The following is a 19,999-nucleotide window of genomic DNA, read 5'->3' on the forward strand; positions in this document are numbered from 1 at the left end:
TTGCTCTGTGCTTCTCAGTATGTATTAGAGAGTTGTACAGAGACAGAAATCAAACCCATCCCTGTCTATCCCCACTGGAATAGCACAGTTACTTAACTGTAACAGGTGTTATCCAGGGATAGCAGACAGATATTCTCACATGTGGATAACGTCATCCACAGAGCCTGGTAAGGACAGTACTAAAGTGTACTATTACTAAATTCTAAGAGACTTCTAAATCTAGACAGCCCATACCGTGCGAATGCATTCCCATCTGAGGTCAGCTTGCGGGAGCATCAGTTCAGTAAACTAGCTAAGCCAACTAGTGGAGGCAGGAGGGTTGTGAGAATATTCTCCTATGTGGGACTACCTAGCTGATATGTAAGGGATGGAGGGAAGTTGGCATCTAAATAGAGAATACATTTTGTAGACCTGTATAGCCAAACCGACTAAGCCGTCTGGAATGAGTCTCCAGACAGTTATGGGATAGGAAAGCACTTACCGTAACAGATGTTATCCAGGGACAGCAGGCAGCTATTCTCACATATGGGTAATGTCATCGATGAAGTCCGGATGCGGAAGCCTCGCAAGCAGACTTGCTTGTAGAAACTCAGAAGTTTCGAGACAGCCGCACCGCGCATGTGCGAGTGCCATCCCGCCCAGCGCAGGGCGAATCTTCTCAGTTCAGATAGCTAGCAGAGAAGCCAACCAGGGGAGGTGGGTGGGTTGTGAGAATAGCTGCCTGCTGTCCCTGGATAACAACTGTTACGGTAAGTAACTGTGCTTTATCCCAGGACAAGCAGGCAGCCAATTCTCACATATAGGTGACCTCCAAGCTAACCAGAATGGGATGGTGGGAGCGTTGGCAATTTAGGAGAATAAATTTTGTAATACTCTGGCCAAATTGGCCATCCTGTCTGGAGAAAACATCCAGACAATAGTGAGAAGTGAAAGTATGAACCGAGGACCAAGTAGCAGTTTTGCAAATTTCCTCAATAGGTGTAGATCTGAGGAAAGCTGCTGAAGCTGCCATTGCTCTGACTTTATGGGCTGTGACTCGACTCTGTAGATAAAGTCCAGCCTGGACATAGCAGAAAGAGATACAAGCAGCCATCCAGTTGGAGATGGTACGCTCGAAGGAGACAAAAAGTTGAGGAGCAGTTTTGTGTGGTTTGGTGCATTCCAAATAGAAGGCCAAAGCACGTTTACAGTCCAGAGTATGAAGAGCTGATTCTCCAGGGTGAGAATGAGGCTTTGGAAAGAACATTGGAAAAACAATGGATTGGTTGAGATGACATTCTGAAACCACTTTAGGTAGGAATTTAGGATGAGTACGAAGGACCACCTTGTCATGATGGAACACAGTGAAAGATGGATCAATAACTAAAGCTTGCAGCTCACTGACTCTTCGAGCAGATGTGAGGGCAATGAGAAACATACTTCAGATGCGCTGTAGACATTGGTTCAAATGGAAGCTTCATCAATTGAGCAAGAACAACATTGAGATCCCAAACCACTGGAGGCGGTTTGAGAGGAGGTTTGACATTGAAAAGTCCTTTCATGAATCTGGAAACCACCGGATGAGTAGAGAGGGCTTTCCCTTCAGTAGGCTGATGGAAAGCAGCAATTGTACCGAGATGGACTCGAATCAATATAGATTTGAGGCCAGAGGTGGTTAAGTGCAAAAGATAATCTAGTACAGAAGATAAGGAGGAATGTTGAGGCTTCTTATCGCTAGAGATGCACCACGTAAAAAATCTAGTCCATTTTTGGTGGTAGCACTGTCTAGTGGTAGGCTTTCTAGAAGCCTCTAAAATGTCTCTTACAGGTTGAGAAAACTGAAGAGGAGTTATGTTGAGAGATACCAAGCTGTCAGGTGTAGAGACTGCAGGTTGGGATGAAGTAGAGATCCTTGACTCTGTGTAAGCAGAGATGGAAAAACCGGCAGAAGATATGGCTCCCTGCTGCTGAGTTGAAGCAGAAGGGAGTACCAAGGTTGTCTCGGCCACCGAGGAACAATCAGAATCATGGTGGCATGAGCGTTCTTCAACTTGACAAGAGTCTTGAGAATGAGAAGTAATGGAGGGAATGCATACAGGAAGAGATTTTCCTTTCCAATAGGAAAGCATCTGCCTTGAGGCGATGAGGAGAATAAATCCTGGAGCAGAACTTAGGCAGTTTGTGGTTTTGGGGAGCTGCAAAGAGATCTATCTGAGGCGTTACCCACTGTGAAAAAATGTGATGTAGAGACGAGGAATGGAGTGTCCATTCGTGAGGTTGCAGAAGACGACTCAAGTTGTCCGCTAAGCAATTTTTCACCCTTTGGATGTAGACTGCTTTGAGGAAGGTGTTGTGATGGATTGCCCAGTCCCAAACCTTCAGAGCTTCTTGACAAAGGGAGGAAGATCTCGTCCCTCCCTGTTTGTTGACATAGTACATGGCAACTTGGATGTCCGTCCAAATGAGGACTACCTGGTCGTGAAGAAGATGTTGAAAAGTTTTGAGAGCACTGAAGATCGCTCTGAGTTCCAACAGATTGATGCGACACCGACGATCCGTACTGGTCCAGAGGCCTTGAGTACGGAGACCATCGAGATGAGCGCACCAAGCGTAGGTCAAGGAATCTGTTGTGAGGGCGGTTGAAACAGTAAGCATCTGGAAAGATTGGAAGAGAGCATCCACCAGCGGAGAGACTGCTTAAAATAAGGAGTGGCTGCTATGTGTTGAGAAAGTGGGTCGCAAGACTGCATCCACTGAGATGCCAGGGTCCACTGAGGAATTCTGAGGTGAAGTCTGGCAAAAGGAGTCACGTGTACCGTGTCTCGCTGAGATTGAAGAGCAGGAAGACACTGCATGACAGAGTTGAAGGACAGCTTCCAGATGTTGTTGTTGAAGGAATGCTCCGAGTTGGAGAGTGTCCAGAACAGCTTCGATGAATTGTAGATTCTGAGAGGGCTGAAGTTGAGATTTGGGAAAATCGATTTCGAATCCCAAACTTTGTAGGAACCACGTAGTCTGTTGGGTCGCTACAATAACTCTGTGAGATGTTGAATCCTTGATGAGCCAGTCGTTTAGGTAGGGAAACACCTGAAGACCATGGTTCCTTAGAGCTGCTGCTACCGCTACTAGGCACTTGGTGAACACTCTGGGAGATGAAGCCAGGCCAAAGAGTAGCACTCTGTATTAATAATGCATATTCCCCACCTGAAATCTGAGATATTGACGGAAGGCCGGATGAATGGGAATATGAGTATAAGCCTCTTTCAGATTCAGAGAGCATAACCAGTCTTTATCCCAGGACAAGCAGGCAGGTATTCTCACTAGTGGGTGATGTCATCCGACAGAGCCCCGATACGGACATCTTGCAAGCATGTCTTGCTTGAAGAAACTCAGAAGTTTCGAGATGCCCGCACCACGCATGCGCCAGTGCCTTCCCGCCCGATGTACCGGGCGTGTCTCCTCAGTTCTTTTCTTTCCGTGGAGCTGAGAAGTTTCTCTTCATTCTGCGCTGACTGAATTTCAGTATTTTGCCTTCTTTAACCCGCGTTTTTTGTTTCTTTGAATTTATTTCAATTTTATTTTATATTTTCTAAAAAAAAAAAAAAAAAAGTTAAAATTATTTCTTCCGGCGGTTCGGCCGGGCCGGCCTCGTGGCTGCGGCCTAGCGCCTTCGACCTTGCAGCGTCGATTTTCCGGCCTATGTCCCGGCCAATCACCGGTTTTAAAAAGTGCAGCAAGTGCCAGCGTGCGATTTCGTTGATGGACCCGCATCGACGCTGCCTTCAGTGTCTTGGTCCAGAACACGTTCCGAAATCGTGCCGGCCTTGTTCCACGCTCACTGCGCGCTCGTTTAAACGGCGCTGCTTGCTCTGGGAGTCGATGTTCAAGATGGAGACTGCAAAGGACATGTCTGCTTCCACTTCTGTTGAGGTTTCGCCGGTCCGTTCGAAACCTGCATCGACGACTCCTGCATCGGGCATCGTGAAGCCGGCATCGTTCACACCGGCTTCAGCATCGAGTTCAGCATCGGTGCCTGCCTCCGTCTCCTCGGTTCAGGTACCGCCTTCCACTGTCCCTCCGGTGGTCATCAAAGTGCCTAAAGCTAGCAAGCAGAAGCACTTGGCCACAAAGGAGCGCGAAGACCGTGCTGGAGGACCCCCTTTCGGTGCGGATCCCTCCATATCGGCTTCGCTACGATCCCTGCTAGAAGCTCAGTTTGTCAAGCTTATGCAGACTATGGGACCCCGGCTTATCGCCACTATTCAGGGTGACCTCCCGGTCCCGGTTCGCGGTCCGCCCCCTCCCCCTCCTCCTCGTCGTTCGATCTCCCTGCTCGACGAGGAGGATCGGCGGAGGGCGGCGGAATCCTCCAGGCGGGCTTCCCTTCCTGATATGCCGCCTTTGGAGCCCATCACGCCTCCACGACAACAGGGTACTAGATCGGCCCCTGATAATCGGAGTCCTGGGCATACTACATCGCAGGAGGAGTTCTTCCGCACTCCATACCAGACCTGGGTGGCACTGCGTGAGTCCGCATCTTTGCCACCTCTGCGATCCACTGCATCTAGTCTTATCCATTCCTTCGAGGCTTCGAGGGATCGATCGATGCATAGAAGATCTCGTTCCCCGTCCCGTCACCGGGAGGGGCATCGATCTCGGCACTCTTCTCGACATTCCTCACGTCATTCTGAGGTGTCTCCGCAAAAGAAGATGCAGCGTTTGGGATACTCCTCATCGGACTTATCCCCGCCTGAGGGACCAGAGTTTGAGGAACCATCTACCTCCTATTCTTCGTGCCGCTCCCAGCTCTCCCTGGAACCGGAGGCTTCCACTTCTTCTAGTCCGTCTCGCCGGCCGGCGTTGGCGGACCAACTGTCCTTTTCCTCCTTCCTCCGACAAATGGCGGATGACTTGGATGTGACTTTGGACACTGGTTCTCGATATTCTAAAGAGTATCTAGACACCATGCATTTACCTCACCCTCCGGCAGAGACGCTCCGGCTTCCTCTACATAAACTGCTGGATCAGACTTTCATGCGTTGTTTTGAGACACCGTATTCCATCCCTGCAGTTCCCAGTAAGCTGGATGCTCGATACCGCATCGTTCACCACAAGGGGTTCGAGGGAGCTCAACTTTCTCATCAGTCCCTTCTGGTCGAGTCCTCCCTCAAGCGTTCTCATCCCTCCCAGGTCTACGCTTCAGTGCCTCCGGGCAGAGAGGGGAGAACGATGGATAAGTTTGGTAGACGTATCTATCAGAACTCCATGATGGCGACTCGAGTACTCAATTACAATTTCTTCTTCTCTTCATATTTGGATTTCTTCTTGCCGGTGCTCCGCAAGTTCATCCCTTTCATCGATACTCAGGCTCGTTTCGAGTTTGAAGAGGTGGTGGCGACCCTGTCCCAGCTACGCCTGCAGCTGATGCAATCCTCCTACGATGCCTTCGAACTCTCGGCACGTGCTGCGGCCTGTTCGGTCGCCATGCGTCGCCTGGCATGGCTTCGTACCATTGATATGGATCCGAACCTCCAAGACAGACTTGCAAATGTGCCTTGTGCGGGAGCGGATCTGTTCGATGAGTCTATCGAGACTGTCACTAAAAAACTTTCGGACCATGAGAAGTCCTTCCAGTCTATCCTGCGGCCTAAGCCGAAGCCTCAGCAGTCTCGTCCCTCTAGACCGCCTCTGATCTACCAGCGGCGTTATCAACCGAGGCAGACTCCTCCTGCGAGACAGCCTGCGAAGAGACAGCCTCCCCAAAAGACTCAGCAGAAGCCTCAGATGCCGGCTGCACCCAAGGCTACTCAGCCTTTTTGACTCTCTTCCAGGGAGCATAACCGACCTCGTTCTGTCTTCCCCAGTTTTTCCCATAGGGGGTCGTCTCCATCATTTTTGTCATCGATGGGAGACAATCACCACGGACCTTTGGGTCCTTACCATCGTAAGAGAAGGATACTCTCTTCATTTCCAACGGGTCCCCCCGGACCACCCGCCAAGAGAGTATCCTTCAAACTTGACGCAGACCGCTCTTCTCCTCCAGGAGGCTCAGGCTCTGCTTCGGCTTCGGGCCGTCGAGCCGGTTCCATTAGATCAGCAAAACCGGGGGTTTTACTCCCGGTACTTCCTGGTCCCGAAGAAGACGGGCGATCTGCGTCCCATTTTGGACCTTCGAGTCCTCAACAAGTTTTTGGTCAAGGAGCGGTTCCGTATGCTGACCCTTGCTTCTCTCTATCCCCTCCTCGAGCAGAACGATTGGTTATGCTCTCTGGACCTCAAGGAGGCCTACACTCACATCCCTATTCATCCGGCCTCTCGCAAGTTCCTCAGATTTCGGGTGGGACATCTGCATCTGCAGTATCGAGTGCTTCCATTCGGCCTCTCCTCGTCTCCCAGAGTCTTCACGAAGTGTCTGGTGGTGGTGGCCGCTGCACTCCGGAACATGGGTCTTCAGGTGTTTCCATACCTCGACGACTGGCTCATCAAGGCACCGTCGGCTCCAGAGGTCATTTCGGCGACCTTGACTACAATTTGTTTCCTGCAGAGCTTGGGCTTCGAGATCAACTTTCCCAAGTCACATCTTCAGCCCACCCAGTCTCTCCCCTTTATCGGGGCTGTCCTGGATACCATTCAACTTCGAGCATTCCTTCCGCCTCAACGCATGCATGCTCTCCTTCTACTCTGCCAGTCGGTGTCTTCTCGCCAATCCATCTCAGCGAGACACATGATGGTCCTCTTGGGCCACATGGCATCTACAGTTCATGTGACGCCTTTTGCCAGACTACATCTCAGAATTCCTCAATGGACCCTGGCATCTCAGTGGACTCAGGTGTCCGACCCGTTGTCCCGTCACATTGTAGTCACTCCTGCTCTACGGCAGTCTCTTCTCTGGTGGATGACCTCTTCGAATCTATCCAGAGGTTTGCTGTTTCACTCTCCTCCCCACCAGAAGGTTCTCACGACCGATTCATCGAACTATGCATGGGGGGGGCTCATCTGGATGGTCTTCGCACTCAGGGGTTCTGGACCAGTGCGGAACGTCTTCATCAAATCAATCTTCTGGAGCTCAGAGCCATCTTCAATGCTCTCCAAGCTTTTCAGCATCTGCTTCACGACATGGTGGTCCTTATTCGCACAGACAATCAGGTCGCCATGTATTATGTCAACAAACAAGGGGGCACGGGCTCGGCCCCTCTTTGCCAGGAAGCTCTTCGAGTCTGGGATTGGGCGGTCCGCCACAACACCTTCCTCAGAGCTGTCTACATTCAGGGGAAGGACAACGTCTTGGCAGACAAATTGAGTCGTCTTCTCCAGCCTCACGAATGGACGCTCCACTCCGACCCCCTTCATCAGATCTTTGCTCAGTGGGGAACACCTCAGATAGACCTCTTTGCAGCCCCCCACAACTTCAAACTGCCTCAGTTTTGCTCCAGGATCTACACTCCCCATCGCCTCGAGGCAGATGCCTTTCTACTGGATTGGGGGAATCGCTTCCTATACGCGTTTCCTCCATTTCCTCTCATTCAAAAGGCTCTAGTCAAGTTGAGATCAGACCATGCCACCATGATTCTGATTACTCCTCGGTGGCCCAGACAACCTTGGTACTCCCTTCTACTTCAACTCAGCAGCAGGGAGCCGGTACTTCTTCCAGTGTTTCCTTCACTACTCACTCAACATCAAGGTTCACTACTTCATCCCAACCTGCAGTCCCTCCACCTGACAGCTTGGTTCCTTTCAACATAACTCCTCACCAGTTTTCTCAAGCAGTGAGGGAGGTCTTGGAGGCTTCCAGGAAGCCTGCTACTCGACAATGCTATTCCCAAAAATGGACTAGATTCTCTTCCTGGTGTATTTCCAATGCCACGGAACCTCAGCGAGCTTCCCTTTCTTCTGTATTGGACTATCTTCTGCACCTATCTCAGTCTGGTCTCAAATCTACCTCTATACGAGTCCACCTGAGTGCTATTGCGGCTTTCCATCAGCCTCTACAAGGGAAACCTTTGTCTGCTCATCCTGTGGTTTCCAGATTTATGAAAGGTCTTTTTCATGTCAACCCTCCTATCAAACCTCCTCCTGTGGTTTGGGATCTCAATGTTGTCCTGTCTCATCTCATGAAGCCTCCGTTTGAACCTCTCAACAAGGCTCAACAACCTGGAAGGTGGTTTTTCTGGTGGCCCTCACGTCTGCTCGCCGGGTCAGTGAGCTTCAGGCCCTAGTGGCGGATCCCCCGTTCACTGTATTCCATCATGACAAGGTGGTTCTTTGTACTCATCCAAAATTCTTGCCTAAAGTGGTCTCTGAATTTCACATCAATCAATCCATCGTGCTTCCAGTGTTCTTTCCAAAGCCTCATTCTCATCCTGGGGAATCTGCTTTGCACACTCTGGACTGTAAACGTGCTTTAGCTTTCTACTTGGATCGCACAAAGCCACACAGAACTGCTCCTCAACTTTTCATCTCCTTTGATCCAAACAAGTTGGGACGACCTGTATCGAAGCGCACCATCTCTAACTGGATGGCGGCTTGTATCTCTTCCTGCTATGCCCAGGCTGGATTATCCCTTCCCTGTAAGGTCACAGCCCATAAGGTCAGAGCAATGGCAGCCTCTGTAGCCTTCCTCAGATCGACACCGATTGAGGAGATATGTAAGGCTGCCACTTGGTCCTCGGTTCATACATTCACCTCTCATTACTGTCTGGATACTTTCTCCAGACGGGATGGACAGTTTGGCCAAACAGTGTTACAAAATTTGTTCTCTTAAGCTGCCAACTCTCCCACCATCCCATTGGGGTTAGCTTGGAGGTCACCCACTAGTGAGAATACCTGCCTGCTTGTCCTGGGATAAAGCAATGTTACTTACCGTAACAGTTGTTATCCAGGGACAGCAGGCAGCTATTCTCACATCCCACCCACCTCCCCTGGGTTGGCTTCTCAGGCTAGCTACCTGAACTGAGGAGACACGCCCGGTACATCGGGCGGGAAGGCACTGGCGCATGCGCGGTGCGGGCATCTCAAAACTTCTGAGTTTCTTCAAGCAAGACATGCTTGCAAGATGTCCGTATCGGGGCTCTGTCGGATGACATCACCCACTAGTGAGAATAGCTGCCTGCTGTCCCTGGATAACAACTGTTACGGTAAGTAACATTGCTTTCTGATCTAGAAGGGGATACAGGGTCGCTAGGGACAACATGCAAAATTTTTCTTTGACTAAAAATTGGTTGAGAGCTCCGAGATCCAGAATTGGTCGCAGATCGCCCGTCTTCTTCGGAACAAGGAATTAACGGGAGTAAAACCTCCTGTTCTGCTGTTCCGAAGGAACTGGTTCGATGGCATGGAGACGAAGCACAGCTTGAGCTTCCTGAAGAAGGGCGGTCTGGGATGGACTGGAAGGATACTCTCTTGGAGGAAGCTCTGGTGGAACCTGAGTGAAATGAAGAGAGTATCCTTCTCTGATGATTGACAGCACCCAGAGGTCGGATGTAATTATCTCTCATCGATGATAAAAATGATGGAGACGACTTCCAATGGGGGGAAGAGAAGACAGAGACAGAACGGTGGAGGTTATGCTCTGTTTTAAACAGTCAAAAAGGTGGCGTAGCCTTAGGTGCAGCAGAAGGTTGAGATTTCTGTTGCTTCTGATTCTGCTGTTTCTTGAGAGGTGGACGAGTGCAAGGAGCCGCTCTCGGAGCAAAACACCTCTGGAAAATTGGAGGTGGGCGTGCAGTCTTGGCAGGAACTGGCTTAGGCTTTGGTGTGACAATAGATGCAAAAGATTTTTCATGTTCAGACAATTTCTTGGTGGCAGCCTCAATAGAGAGATCATTTCCAGCACAAGGAATATTAGCTAAGCTGTCCTGAAGATTAGGGTCCATATCTATGATGCGAAGCCAGGCTAGGAACGCATTGCTACAGAACAAGCAGTCGCCCTGGCAAACAACTCAAAGGCATCATACGAAGACTGGAGAAGATGTAATCTGAATTGTGACAGAGTAGCTATGACTTCTTGAAATTCGAAGTGCTTTTGTGTATCTAAATAGCTGAGAAATTTTGGAAGAAGATCAATGAGGAACTTGAAATAAGTGACAAAATGAAAATTATAATTGAAGATTTTAGAGGACATCATGGCATTTTGGTAAAGGCGATGTCCAAACTTGTCCATGGTTTTCTCTTCCCTTCCAGGAGGAACAGTAGCATAAATCTCTTCAAGGAGGACTCCACAAGCAGGGACTGATGAGACAACTGTGAATTCTCAAATCCTTTGCAATGTAGTTTTATACCTGGAGTCCAACTTGCCTGGAACAGTGGCAATTCCATAACGAGTTTCCAGGCAGCGTGTAAAAGTCTGAGACAAAAGCTTATGAAAGGGAAGCTTAAGTGACTCTGCAGGAGGTTGAGGAAGATGCATGACTTCGAGGTACTCCTTAGAGTATTTAGAACCAGCATCTTACTGAAGGTCCAAGTCAGCAGCCACCACCTGACGAAGAAAAGAAGAGAAAGATAGGTGATCTGCTAATGCCTTGCCTCGAGTGGGACTCGAGGACCTCGAGGCAGTCTGGGTTGAAGATGAAGCTTTGGCAGGAAAATAGTCATCAAAAGAATAAGGGGTCTTGGACAAAGCAATAGAAGCCACTGAGTCCTCGAAGTCTGGAAGCGGAGACCTCGATCGAGGAGTCGATCGAGGCTTAGTTAAAGATTTTATTATGCTTATCCAAGGAATCAGCAATGGATTTCCCCAAGCCATCTCAATAATGGCTTATGGACTTCTCTTTTAGGAAACTATCCAAACCTTTTTTAAACCCTGGTAAGCTAACTGATTTCACCACATTTTCCAGCAATGAATTCCAGAGTTTAATTACACATTATGTGAATAAATATTTTCTCCGGTTTGTTTTAAATCTGCTACTTAGTAGTTTCATCACATGCCCCTTAGTCCTAGTATTTAAAAACATAAGAGTTGCCGCTACTGGGTCAGACCAGTAGTCCATCATGCCCAGCGACTTGAAGAAAAATCAAACTATAGGCCAATTGTCAATATCCCTTACTTGGCAAAATTGACAGAAAAGATTGTATTTAATCAAATATCAGAATTTGTAGAGAAAACGAATGTCTTACACCCAAATATAGAGAAAACGAATGTCTTACACCCAAATCAAACGGGTTTTAGACAATATCATTCCACCGAACATTCGCTAATTGGCATGACAACCTCTATACTCTACCATCTAGATCATTATACATCTATTCTTTTGATTTCCATCGACCTTTCATCTGCTTTTGATACTATTGATCACAACCTTTTACTAAATAGACTTCATTCTATCGGTATCACAGACCAGGTTTTACTTTGGTTTAAATCTTAAATCGTTCTTCTACTGTTTTCTTTAACAAATCCTCTTCTGAAAGCTTCTTTGCACCCTATGGCATTCCGCAGGTTTCTATTCTTTCTCCTCTTCTTTTCAATATCTTCCTTGCGCCCCTCATGACACTCTAATCTATTGGCTTCTCCGTATTTACTTATGCGGATGACATTCAATTATTACACCCTCTTGACCCCAATAATTCTTGTGAAATATCAGCCATAAATGAAAAACTTGAGCAAATTCACCAATGGCTTGACACAAACAGATTAGCCCTTAACATTAATAAAACAAATATCATGCTCTTTCCTTGGAAAGACTATCGTAAACTTTCTTTCCCAATCACTATTAAGGGCATCTCCTTGAATTTAGTTCACAAAATCAGGATTCTGGGGATCATTTTTGACGATAAGTTATCTTATGACCATATCAGTCATGTTGTTAAATCAACTTTTTATGGAGTCCGTCAAATTCGTTCAATATCCAAATTCTTATGTTCAAAATCTCTGAATATTCTAATCCATTCTCTGGTTATTTCTAAAATTGACTATTGTAATGCCCTGTTCAAAGGACTGGATCAAAAGTAAATTAGATGTCTGCAAATTATCCAGAATGCCTCAATCAAACTTATTATGAAAGCCAAAAAATTTGATCATGTCACCCCCTTACTTAAAAAAGCTCGTTGGCTTCCAGTTGCTCATCGCATTATGTACAAACTATGCCTGCTTACTTTTAAATCTTTGACATTCAAAACCCCAGCTTTTATTTATAGAGTTTTAATTCCATATACCTCACCTAGACTCTTGAGGTCAAGTGACCAACATCTGTTGGTCATCCCCTCTCTTAAAATTATTAATACACGGGGGCAATCTATTTTTTCTGTTACGGCTCCCCAATCCTGGAATTCCCTTCCAATTAATTTAAGAGAGGAAATGAATCTTGGAAAATTTAAGAGCAAACTAAAGAGTCTTCTTTTTAAAGATGCATTCAATGATTAACTGAATTGCTTTTGGTTCTCAATCCATTTTTAACTATTTTGATTGTTTTTTTTTCCCCTTCCCTTTTGTTTTTAATCCTAATTGTACTACTTTATAACCAGATTGTATTTCATCCCTAGTTTTCCCTTTGTTCTTTGTTATTATATGTGTAATTTGATCTATTATTTTGTTTTAGTAGTTATGGTACGTCATTTAAGTTTGTCTTCCTCTACTTTGTAATTTTTATCATTTTGTACATCGCTTAGAACTCGGAATAGGCGATTAATCAAATATCATAATAAACTTGATAAACTTGGTCTGCTCACGCGGCGGCCCTCCGGTCAAAGACCAGCGCCCTACTGAGACTAGCCCTACCAGCGTACGCCCTTATTTAGCAGGAACTTGTCTAACTTTGCCTTGAATCCCTGGAGGGTATTTTCCTCTATGACAGACTCCGGAAGAGCGTTCCAGTCTTCTACCACTCTCTGGGTGTAGAAGAACCTTCTTACGTTTGTACGGAATCTATCCCCTTTCAACTTTAGAGAGTGCCCTCTCGTTCTTTTAACCTTGGAGAGGGTGAACAACCTGTCCTTATCTACTAAGTATATCCCCTTTAGTACCTTGAATGTTTCGATCATGTCCCCTCTCAATCTCCTCTGTTGGAGGGAGAAGAGGCCCAGTTTCTCTAATCTTTCGCTGTACCAGTTTAAGGGCAATCACACTGTTTCATAGGAAGATTATCAATGTTAGCCTTAAATCTAGAAACAAATCTGTAAGCCTTCATCTCATGTAAAACAGGGAGAGAAATACAGATGGGACATAGAGCTCTTTGCTCAAAGAATCATAAAGATTTAAAAGGGGTTTAGATGGATAACTTGGATTATAAAATATCCCTCTTGGCAGATGATATTCTCTCTATTGTTATTGCAACTAACAGGGAAAGTGGACACTCCTGTCTTGTACCCTGTTCAGATAAAAATTAAAATGATAAGACCTATTAATCTTTATACATATCAGTGGATTGTGATATAAGGCATTGATCCATTTGCAGAAATCTCTAACCCTAAATTATCCAGAATTGCAAACAGGAAGGGCCAATGGATGCGGTCTGATGCTGTTTTGGCATACACTGCAAGTAACATGGCAAGGATTTTTTCATAGATACCATACATGATACACCAGGGCATAAACAAACTACACCGTTTTTGTTTAAAGAAAACACTTATTGTGATCAGAGAACCGCTGTTATTCAGAGACTGTATGGTGATCAAAGTACCACTAGAAAGGCTCATTTCTCAATCACTGTACAAATTGTTTCTTTTTTGGTGTTTAACACCAAAGCACCAACACCAAACACCAAAAAAGAAACCATTTATACAGTGATTGAGAAACGAGCCTTTCTAGTGGTGCTCTGATCACCGTACAATCTCTGGTTAACAGCAGTTCTCTGAGCACAGTAAGTGTTTTCTAAAAAAACAGTGTGGTTTGTTTATGTCCTGGTGTATCATGTATGTTATCTATGTATAGCTTCATACACTAGGATTCCATTCAGCATTCCCAGTTTATTCTAAGGATTTTTTCATGTCATACCACCCAAGTTAACTGAATAATCCTTTTGATGAACTGACCACCCAGATACGGCAACAGAGTAGTGGGGAACCTTACAGGGCACTGCTATGAACTTCACAAAAAGCGTGCCACATAACATCTCACCACAACTCCCTTGCAGGTCATGGTGAGCCCGCCCAAAACTTATTATACCCATCTGTCTACAACCCCAATAGCCCTTATGTCTGTAGGCGGCACCTATTTGGCAGTACAGTAGGGTTTTGATGAACTCACATTTTCTACCATGGCAGCCATTCAGCGACCACAACAATCAAAAAGTGTTGTGGGCCCAGGCATTAGTGCACTTGTGCGCTGCTGGCCATGATATAATGAGGAGGCAGCTGTCCAGCGACCACCACAATTTAAAGGTACCGCGGAGGGGGGGGTATATTCGCTCCATAAGATGCACCCTTATTTCCACCTACTTTTTTGGAGAAAAAAGTGCCTCTTATGGAGCAAAAAATACGGTAATTATTTAGATTTAACTTAAGCTATAAGGGGTGGTTCCTTTGTTCCATATTGATCTCATGATTGAGCACATTTACTTTGCTATTGTCTCATATGCCCATGTTCCTATTTTAGTTTCTTCATTGTAGACCTTGGTTTGGTCTTTATTCTTCTGAAACTTTCAATACAATATAATTTATAAAAAAATAAAGAGTCAAACAGCTTTCAATACATTACTTACCAATAGGATTGGTGGATGTTTCTTCACCTTTCTGATGCATGCGGAAATGGCGAGTTACTGTGCCATGAGCAGCCTCAGCTTCCACAGTCTTGCCATCTGGGCACACTAGCACACTGGTCATCATTCCCAAAGATCCATATCCTGTAGGGTAGTATGCACAATATTTTGTTACTTAATCAAAAGCCATGCACAGAAAGCAAAGTTACTTACCTGTAGCAGGTATTCTCCGAGTACAACAAGTTTACTGTATATTCTCAAGTTTACTGTAATCCACGGAACCTGGTACGGACAGATACTAAGTGCATTGCCACTTTAAAAATTTAAACCACATGCATGCTGGTGCCATAGTTTATTAAAATCTGATTAAACGCTTATCATAACATTCGAAGCATTGTACAATAAAATAGGGGAACAAATAACAGATAATAGACAAAATCCAGTGTTCTCCCCAGAAATTTTTTCCAGCCGGGTGGCATGAAAAAGTAGCCGGTTGAGGTGGGATGGGGAAAATTAACCCCCTCTTTTACTAAGGTGCGCTAGCATTTTTAGCGCACACAAACCCCCGCGCTAAGCGGGAAACTAAAGCCAGCTCAATGCTGGCGTTAGCATCTAGTGCACGTGGTAATTCTTCATGCGCTAAGCGCATGCTAAAACCACTATCGCAACTTAGTAAAAGGAGCCCTAAATGTGTACTATTTTTTATTAGTTTATTATTATTTTCCAATGCTCAATATGATTTCCTTTTTTAAGGTTTGACACTTGTGCCAGAATATTTTTATTAAATTTAAGATGTATCCAATTCTAGAAGGGAATAATTAGATATTTGCCCTCTTTCAAATGGTATAGAGGTTTAAAAAAGGGAAAGAGGTTAATGAAGTCATTAGGTTCAATCTAGCCATTTATTTTTGCATGAATTTAAACTAACAAAAAAAAGATATAGTTCATCCAGTCATATAAGAAATGGCTCTACAGCAGGGTGCCCACACTTTTTTGGCTTGTGAGCTACTTTTAAAATTACCAAGTCAAAATAATCTACAAACAATAAAATTTTAAAAAATACAAAGCACACTGTACACAGAGAAAATGTCAGTAAGGAAGGAGGGAGGGGGCACAAACTTGGGATACAGAAGGAAGGGAGGGAAGGGGCATGAACTTGGGACATAGCATGGAAGGATAGAAGGAAAGAGATGCTGAGGTGGAGGAGGGAATAGAAAGGGAAAATTGTTGAGCATGGGTGTGAGGGAAAGAAATGGTGTACATGGGGAAAGGAAGAAAGAGGAGAATGTTGGGCATAGGAAGAGAATTGTTGGACATGTTGGTGGGAGAGGAGTAAGGTAGAGAAAGATGAGAGGGATAAATGTTGGATGTGGTGTTGGAGAGGGAACAGTGGGACAGATGCAAGAGGGAAGAATGTTGGACCTGGTGGTGGAGGGAATGGAGGAAGAGATGTTGCATGGTTCTGGAGAGGGGTAATAGAAGGAGAAATGTTGGGCATGGGACTGGTAGACAGGGGTAAAAGATGCTGCACACAGTCCGGGGGAGATGAGAGAGGGAGAAATGTTGGATGTGGCAGTAGAAGGAGTTGGAGCAATATATCCTGGATCTTTCTATCTTTCTTTCCTCACTCCCTTTACAGCAAGGGAAGGAATGAGAGAGATATGGTGGACATAGCACATGGGGGTGGAGGAGAGAGGAAGAAATGCTGTGCAAGGTGGGGAGGGGTAAAAGAGTGTGTTTTGTGTAGTTTAATTTTGTGGTTACCATTATGTATTATTAATAAGATTATATTGTGTGTATGTGAAAAATGAATGGAAGAAATGGCATTTACAATTAATACTATTATTAGTATGACGGCTGGGTCTGGGGTGGAGCATGGGCAGTGCTTTTGGGCCCCCCAAACAAAAAAGCATTCCATTGACTAGACCTAGTGTGGGAGGAGAGATGGTAGACCTGCTGGGAGGAAGGGGGACGAATGACCGCATCCCAGAAATTTTGGCATAATTTTGCATTTTCAATTTTAAAAATCCTTATCTCCAAGATGCATTTTCTACACATAGCTATTTAAGTTTTTGCATACAGGCCCCTTATATTAGCTTTTTCACTCCTTTATATTCATATGACACAAGTTCACCATTTTTTAAATTTTCTCTCCCTCTTTTTTTTTATTTTGTGCACTCAGAATCTTGAACATCCCTGTTTACTGAGTAGACATACAAATTTTGGTTAGAAATGATTCACAATTACTATGCTAACAAGAGCTAAACAAACTTTAAATAACTTTACAGTAACTTCAAATCCTGGGGGGAAAAAAAATACCCCAATATTACTGTACCTGCACATTTTTTCCAGTAACAAATTACTAAATATAAAATAATATCAAAACATATCCACAAATGAATTTTGGCCCTTTGAAACCTAGTAATCAGTCATATCAATCATGGAGTAATATGTCACTCACAACCCTATAAGTACAAGGCCAGACCAGTCCACCTGACTTCTACTACCGGCAACCCCCCCTCGCACAATGACGTCACCTCCTCGAGCTCCCGGAGATTCCTTGTTCGTTACGACGTAGGTGTGGGACAGTGTGGTAGAGAGTCTGATTTGTTCAGTGTCCTGTCCTGCACCATAGGCATCCTGCGCTGCGGTGAAGTTTCCAAGCGAGAGAAGAGGAGGTTTCCCTTGCGCCGTGACTTTTTTTGCGTCATTAGGCATAGGTCAGCGACAGATGAAAACTTACAACTTGCTTCGGGCCTTCCTCGTTGCCGGGTCCTGCCTTCGCAGAAACAGAAAGTAGGCAGGACCCGGCAGCGAGAAAGGCCCAAAGCAAGTTGTAAATTTCCATCCATCGTTAACCAGTTTCCTGCCTGTCTCCTGCCTTAGCCCGTAGCGAACTCATGCTTCCCTTCTCTTCTCCTCTCCCCCTGCCCCGGGACGTAACTTCCGGTTTCGGAGGGAAGAGGAGGGAAGCCGGCACGCATACCTTAGAGCCCCGAAGCATGAGTTCGCATCTCCAAGCCGGTGAGAGATGGTATTTTGGGGGAATTTTTTTATGTTGAGCGGCGGCAACAGCAGGATTCCTGATAGATGACAGCTGGGCAGTAATCTAAATTAGCTGGGTGGACCGCCCGGTTAAAAAGCCCTGGGGAGAACACTGAAAATCCTTATCCTGCCTGATGTTGGCTCGTGAGATACACTGTTCAGTAACAAAGCTAAGCCAACTAGGGGAGGTGGGCAGGGTGTGAGAATACATACTTGCTATCTTCGGAGAACACCTGCTACAGGAAAGCAACTTTGCTTTCTCCAAGGCCAGGCAGGTATAATATTCTCACATGTGGGACTCCCAAGTAGCAAGGATCATGCCTCTAGGAAGAGGGTTACAGTTAAGCATGAGTCTGGTGAAACCCAAAAGTACTGGAGGGAAAGTTGGCATTTAGAAAGAGAATAATTTTACATAACTACTTGTCCAAACTGACTGTCCCAGCTGGAATGGCTCTCCAAATAGTAGTGGGAAGATAAGGTATGTATTGAGGACCAAGTGGCTGCTTTGCAGATGTCTTCGAAAGGAGTGAAATGAAAAAGGTCTACTGAAGTTGCCATAATTCGAACTTTATGAGCAACTAGTGTTTAAGTCATTCACATTAATGGGTGCTAGAATATATGCCTGTCTGTCTTTATTTATGTCTCTCTCCCTGATCCTGTCTCTTTCTTCCTTTCTTTCTGTCTCTCTCCCTCCTGCTATTTTTTTCTCTCTCTCGCTGGCACCCTTTGTCTGTCTGTCTTTCTTTCTATCTGTCTCTCTGGTCCCCTGTCTGTCTTTATTTCTGTCTGTCTCTCTCCCTGGCCTCCTTTGTCTGTCTGTATTTCTTTCTGTCTCTCTCCTCCCCTTTTCCTTTGCAGAAGCAGCAGCAGTATTTCCCTTCCCCTCCAGCTCCCTGTGAAGTAGTAGCAGCATTTTCCCCCATCCCCCATTTCCTTCTTCCCCCCCCCCACCACTTTCCTTTGCAGAAGCAGCAGTGATATTTCCCTTCCCCTCCAGATCCCTGTGAAGTAGTAGCAGCATTTTTCCCTCACCCCCCATTCCCTTCTCTTCCCCCCCACTTTCCTTTGCAGAAGTAGCAGCGGTATTTCCCTTTCCCTCCAGGTCCAGACTGAAGCAGTAGCAGCATTTTCCCCCACCCCCCATTCCCGTCTCTTACCGTGAGCTGTCCTGCTCCGTTCAGCCCCTCCCTTCTCTTAACGCGATCTGGCCTGCTCCGTTCGGCTCCTCCCCCTTCCCTTCCCGCAGGCTGGCCTGCTGCGGCTGAAGGATTTTTTTCAAGTTTCAAAGTACTGGCGGCTCCTCTCACGATCCCCGTGGTGGCTGATCCTCCTGTAAAGAGCAGCCTGCGATGGTGGCCAGCTTTAGCGAACCTCGCAGGCCGCTCTCCAACTCGGTAGCACGTTCCCTCCGACGCGATCCCGTGCGTCAGAGGGAACGTGCTACCGAGGTTGGAGAGTGGCCTGCGAGGTTCGCTAAAGCCGGCCACCATCGCAGGCTGCTCTTTAGAGGAGGATCAGCAGTAGCGGCGGCGGCGAGTTAGGGCGGGAGGTGTGTTCCCTGCTGAGGACGCGGGCAGGGAGAGAGCTTGCCTGGCTTCCATGGTGAGTGAGGGCAGGAGGAGGGGAGTGGCCAGAATGTTCCCTGCCGCCGGATTGGCGGCCATGGATCACACACCACAGCGGCAGGGAACACGAAATCCTAAGTGCACATGTGCGCTTAGTCTTTTATTATATAGGATGACACTGCCTTTATGTGTCAGTCTAGCCCGAGTATATGCAAAGGAGATAGTCTGTTAGCCAAGTGGAGATGATCCTTCTGGTAACAGGTGTCACCCACAACCTCAGGGCAATGTGTCCAGGGCTGCGGGGACAAGGAAAGACTCTTGTGGGCCGCGGAGGGCGCCACAAGGAAAGGAAAAATAAAGGTTTAGAGTGAGGATTCACCTACAAGCTAGGCAAGTATTTGCAAAAACCAGGACTGGATTTATTTTGTTTCATACAAGTAACTAGGAAGCTTTACTTGTCAGTTCACATACCAGTCAAAACAAAAATGAAGAACAAACTTTGTCAGGATTTTTATTCAAAACAGCACAGTCTCAAAACCTTGAGCTTCAATCTCATAAACAGATAAACTCAAGTAGCAAAAAGGGCTCTATATTTATTAGCGAGCCTCAGCTTCAAAGTTCTTTCAAAACGAAAAACTAACAAAAAGAAACAGTCTCTTCCTTTTTGTAGTAAAACTTGGACTAATGTCAATGCAACAGCACTGTACTCTTTCAGCAATGGAAAGTGCTGACCAGGTGGTGTGCTCCACATGTTGATAAATGCTACACAAATGAGCCCACTAT

General features: G+C 46.1%; 1 protein-coding gene across 11 annotated transcripts in view; it reads right to left on the bottom strand.

Annotated features, from left to right (window-relative positions):
* IDH1 (isocitrate dehydrogenase (NADP(+)) 1) overlaps positions 1–19,999 on the bottom strand; it is a 201,082-nt gene that overhangs the window by 29,298 nt on the left and 151,785 nt on the right. For all 11 annotated transcript variants that reach the window (XM_033946020.1, XM_033946019.1, XM_033946017.1 and 8 more), the window contains one exon: positions 14,610–14,750. In XM_033946020.1, coding sequence (XP_033801911.1) covers positions 14,610–14,750 — 141 coding nt within the window. The remainder of the gene's footprint in view (positions 1–14,609; positions 14,751–19,999) is intronic.

The sequence above is a fragment of the Geotrypetes seraphini genome, chromosome 5 (genome assembly GCF_902459505.1).
Source record: "Geotrypetes seraphini chromosome 5, aGeoSer1.1, whole genome shotgun sequence".
NCBI classification, from domain to species: domain Eukaryota; kingdom Metazoa; phylum Chordata; class Amphibia; order Gymnophiona; family Dermophiidae; genus Geotrypetes; species Geotrypetes seraphini.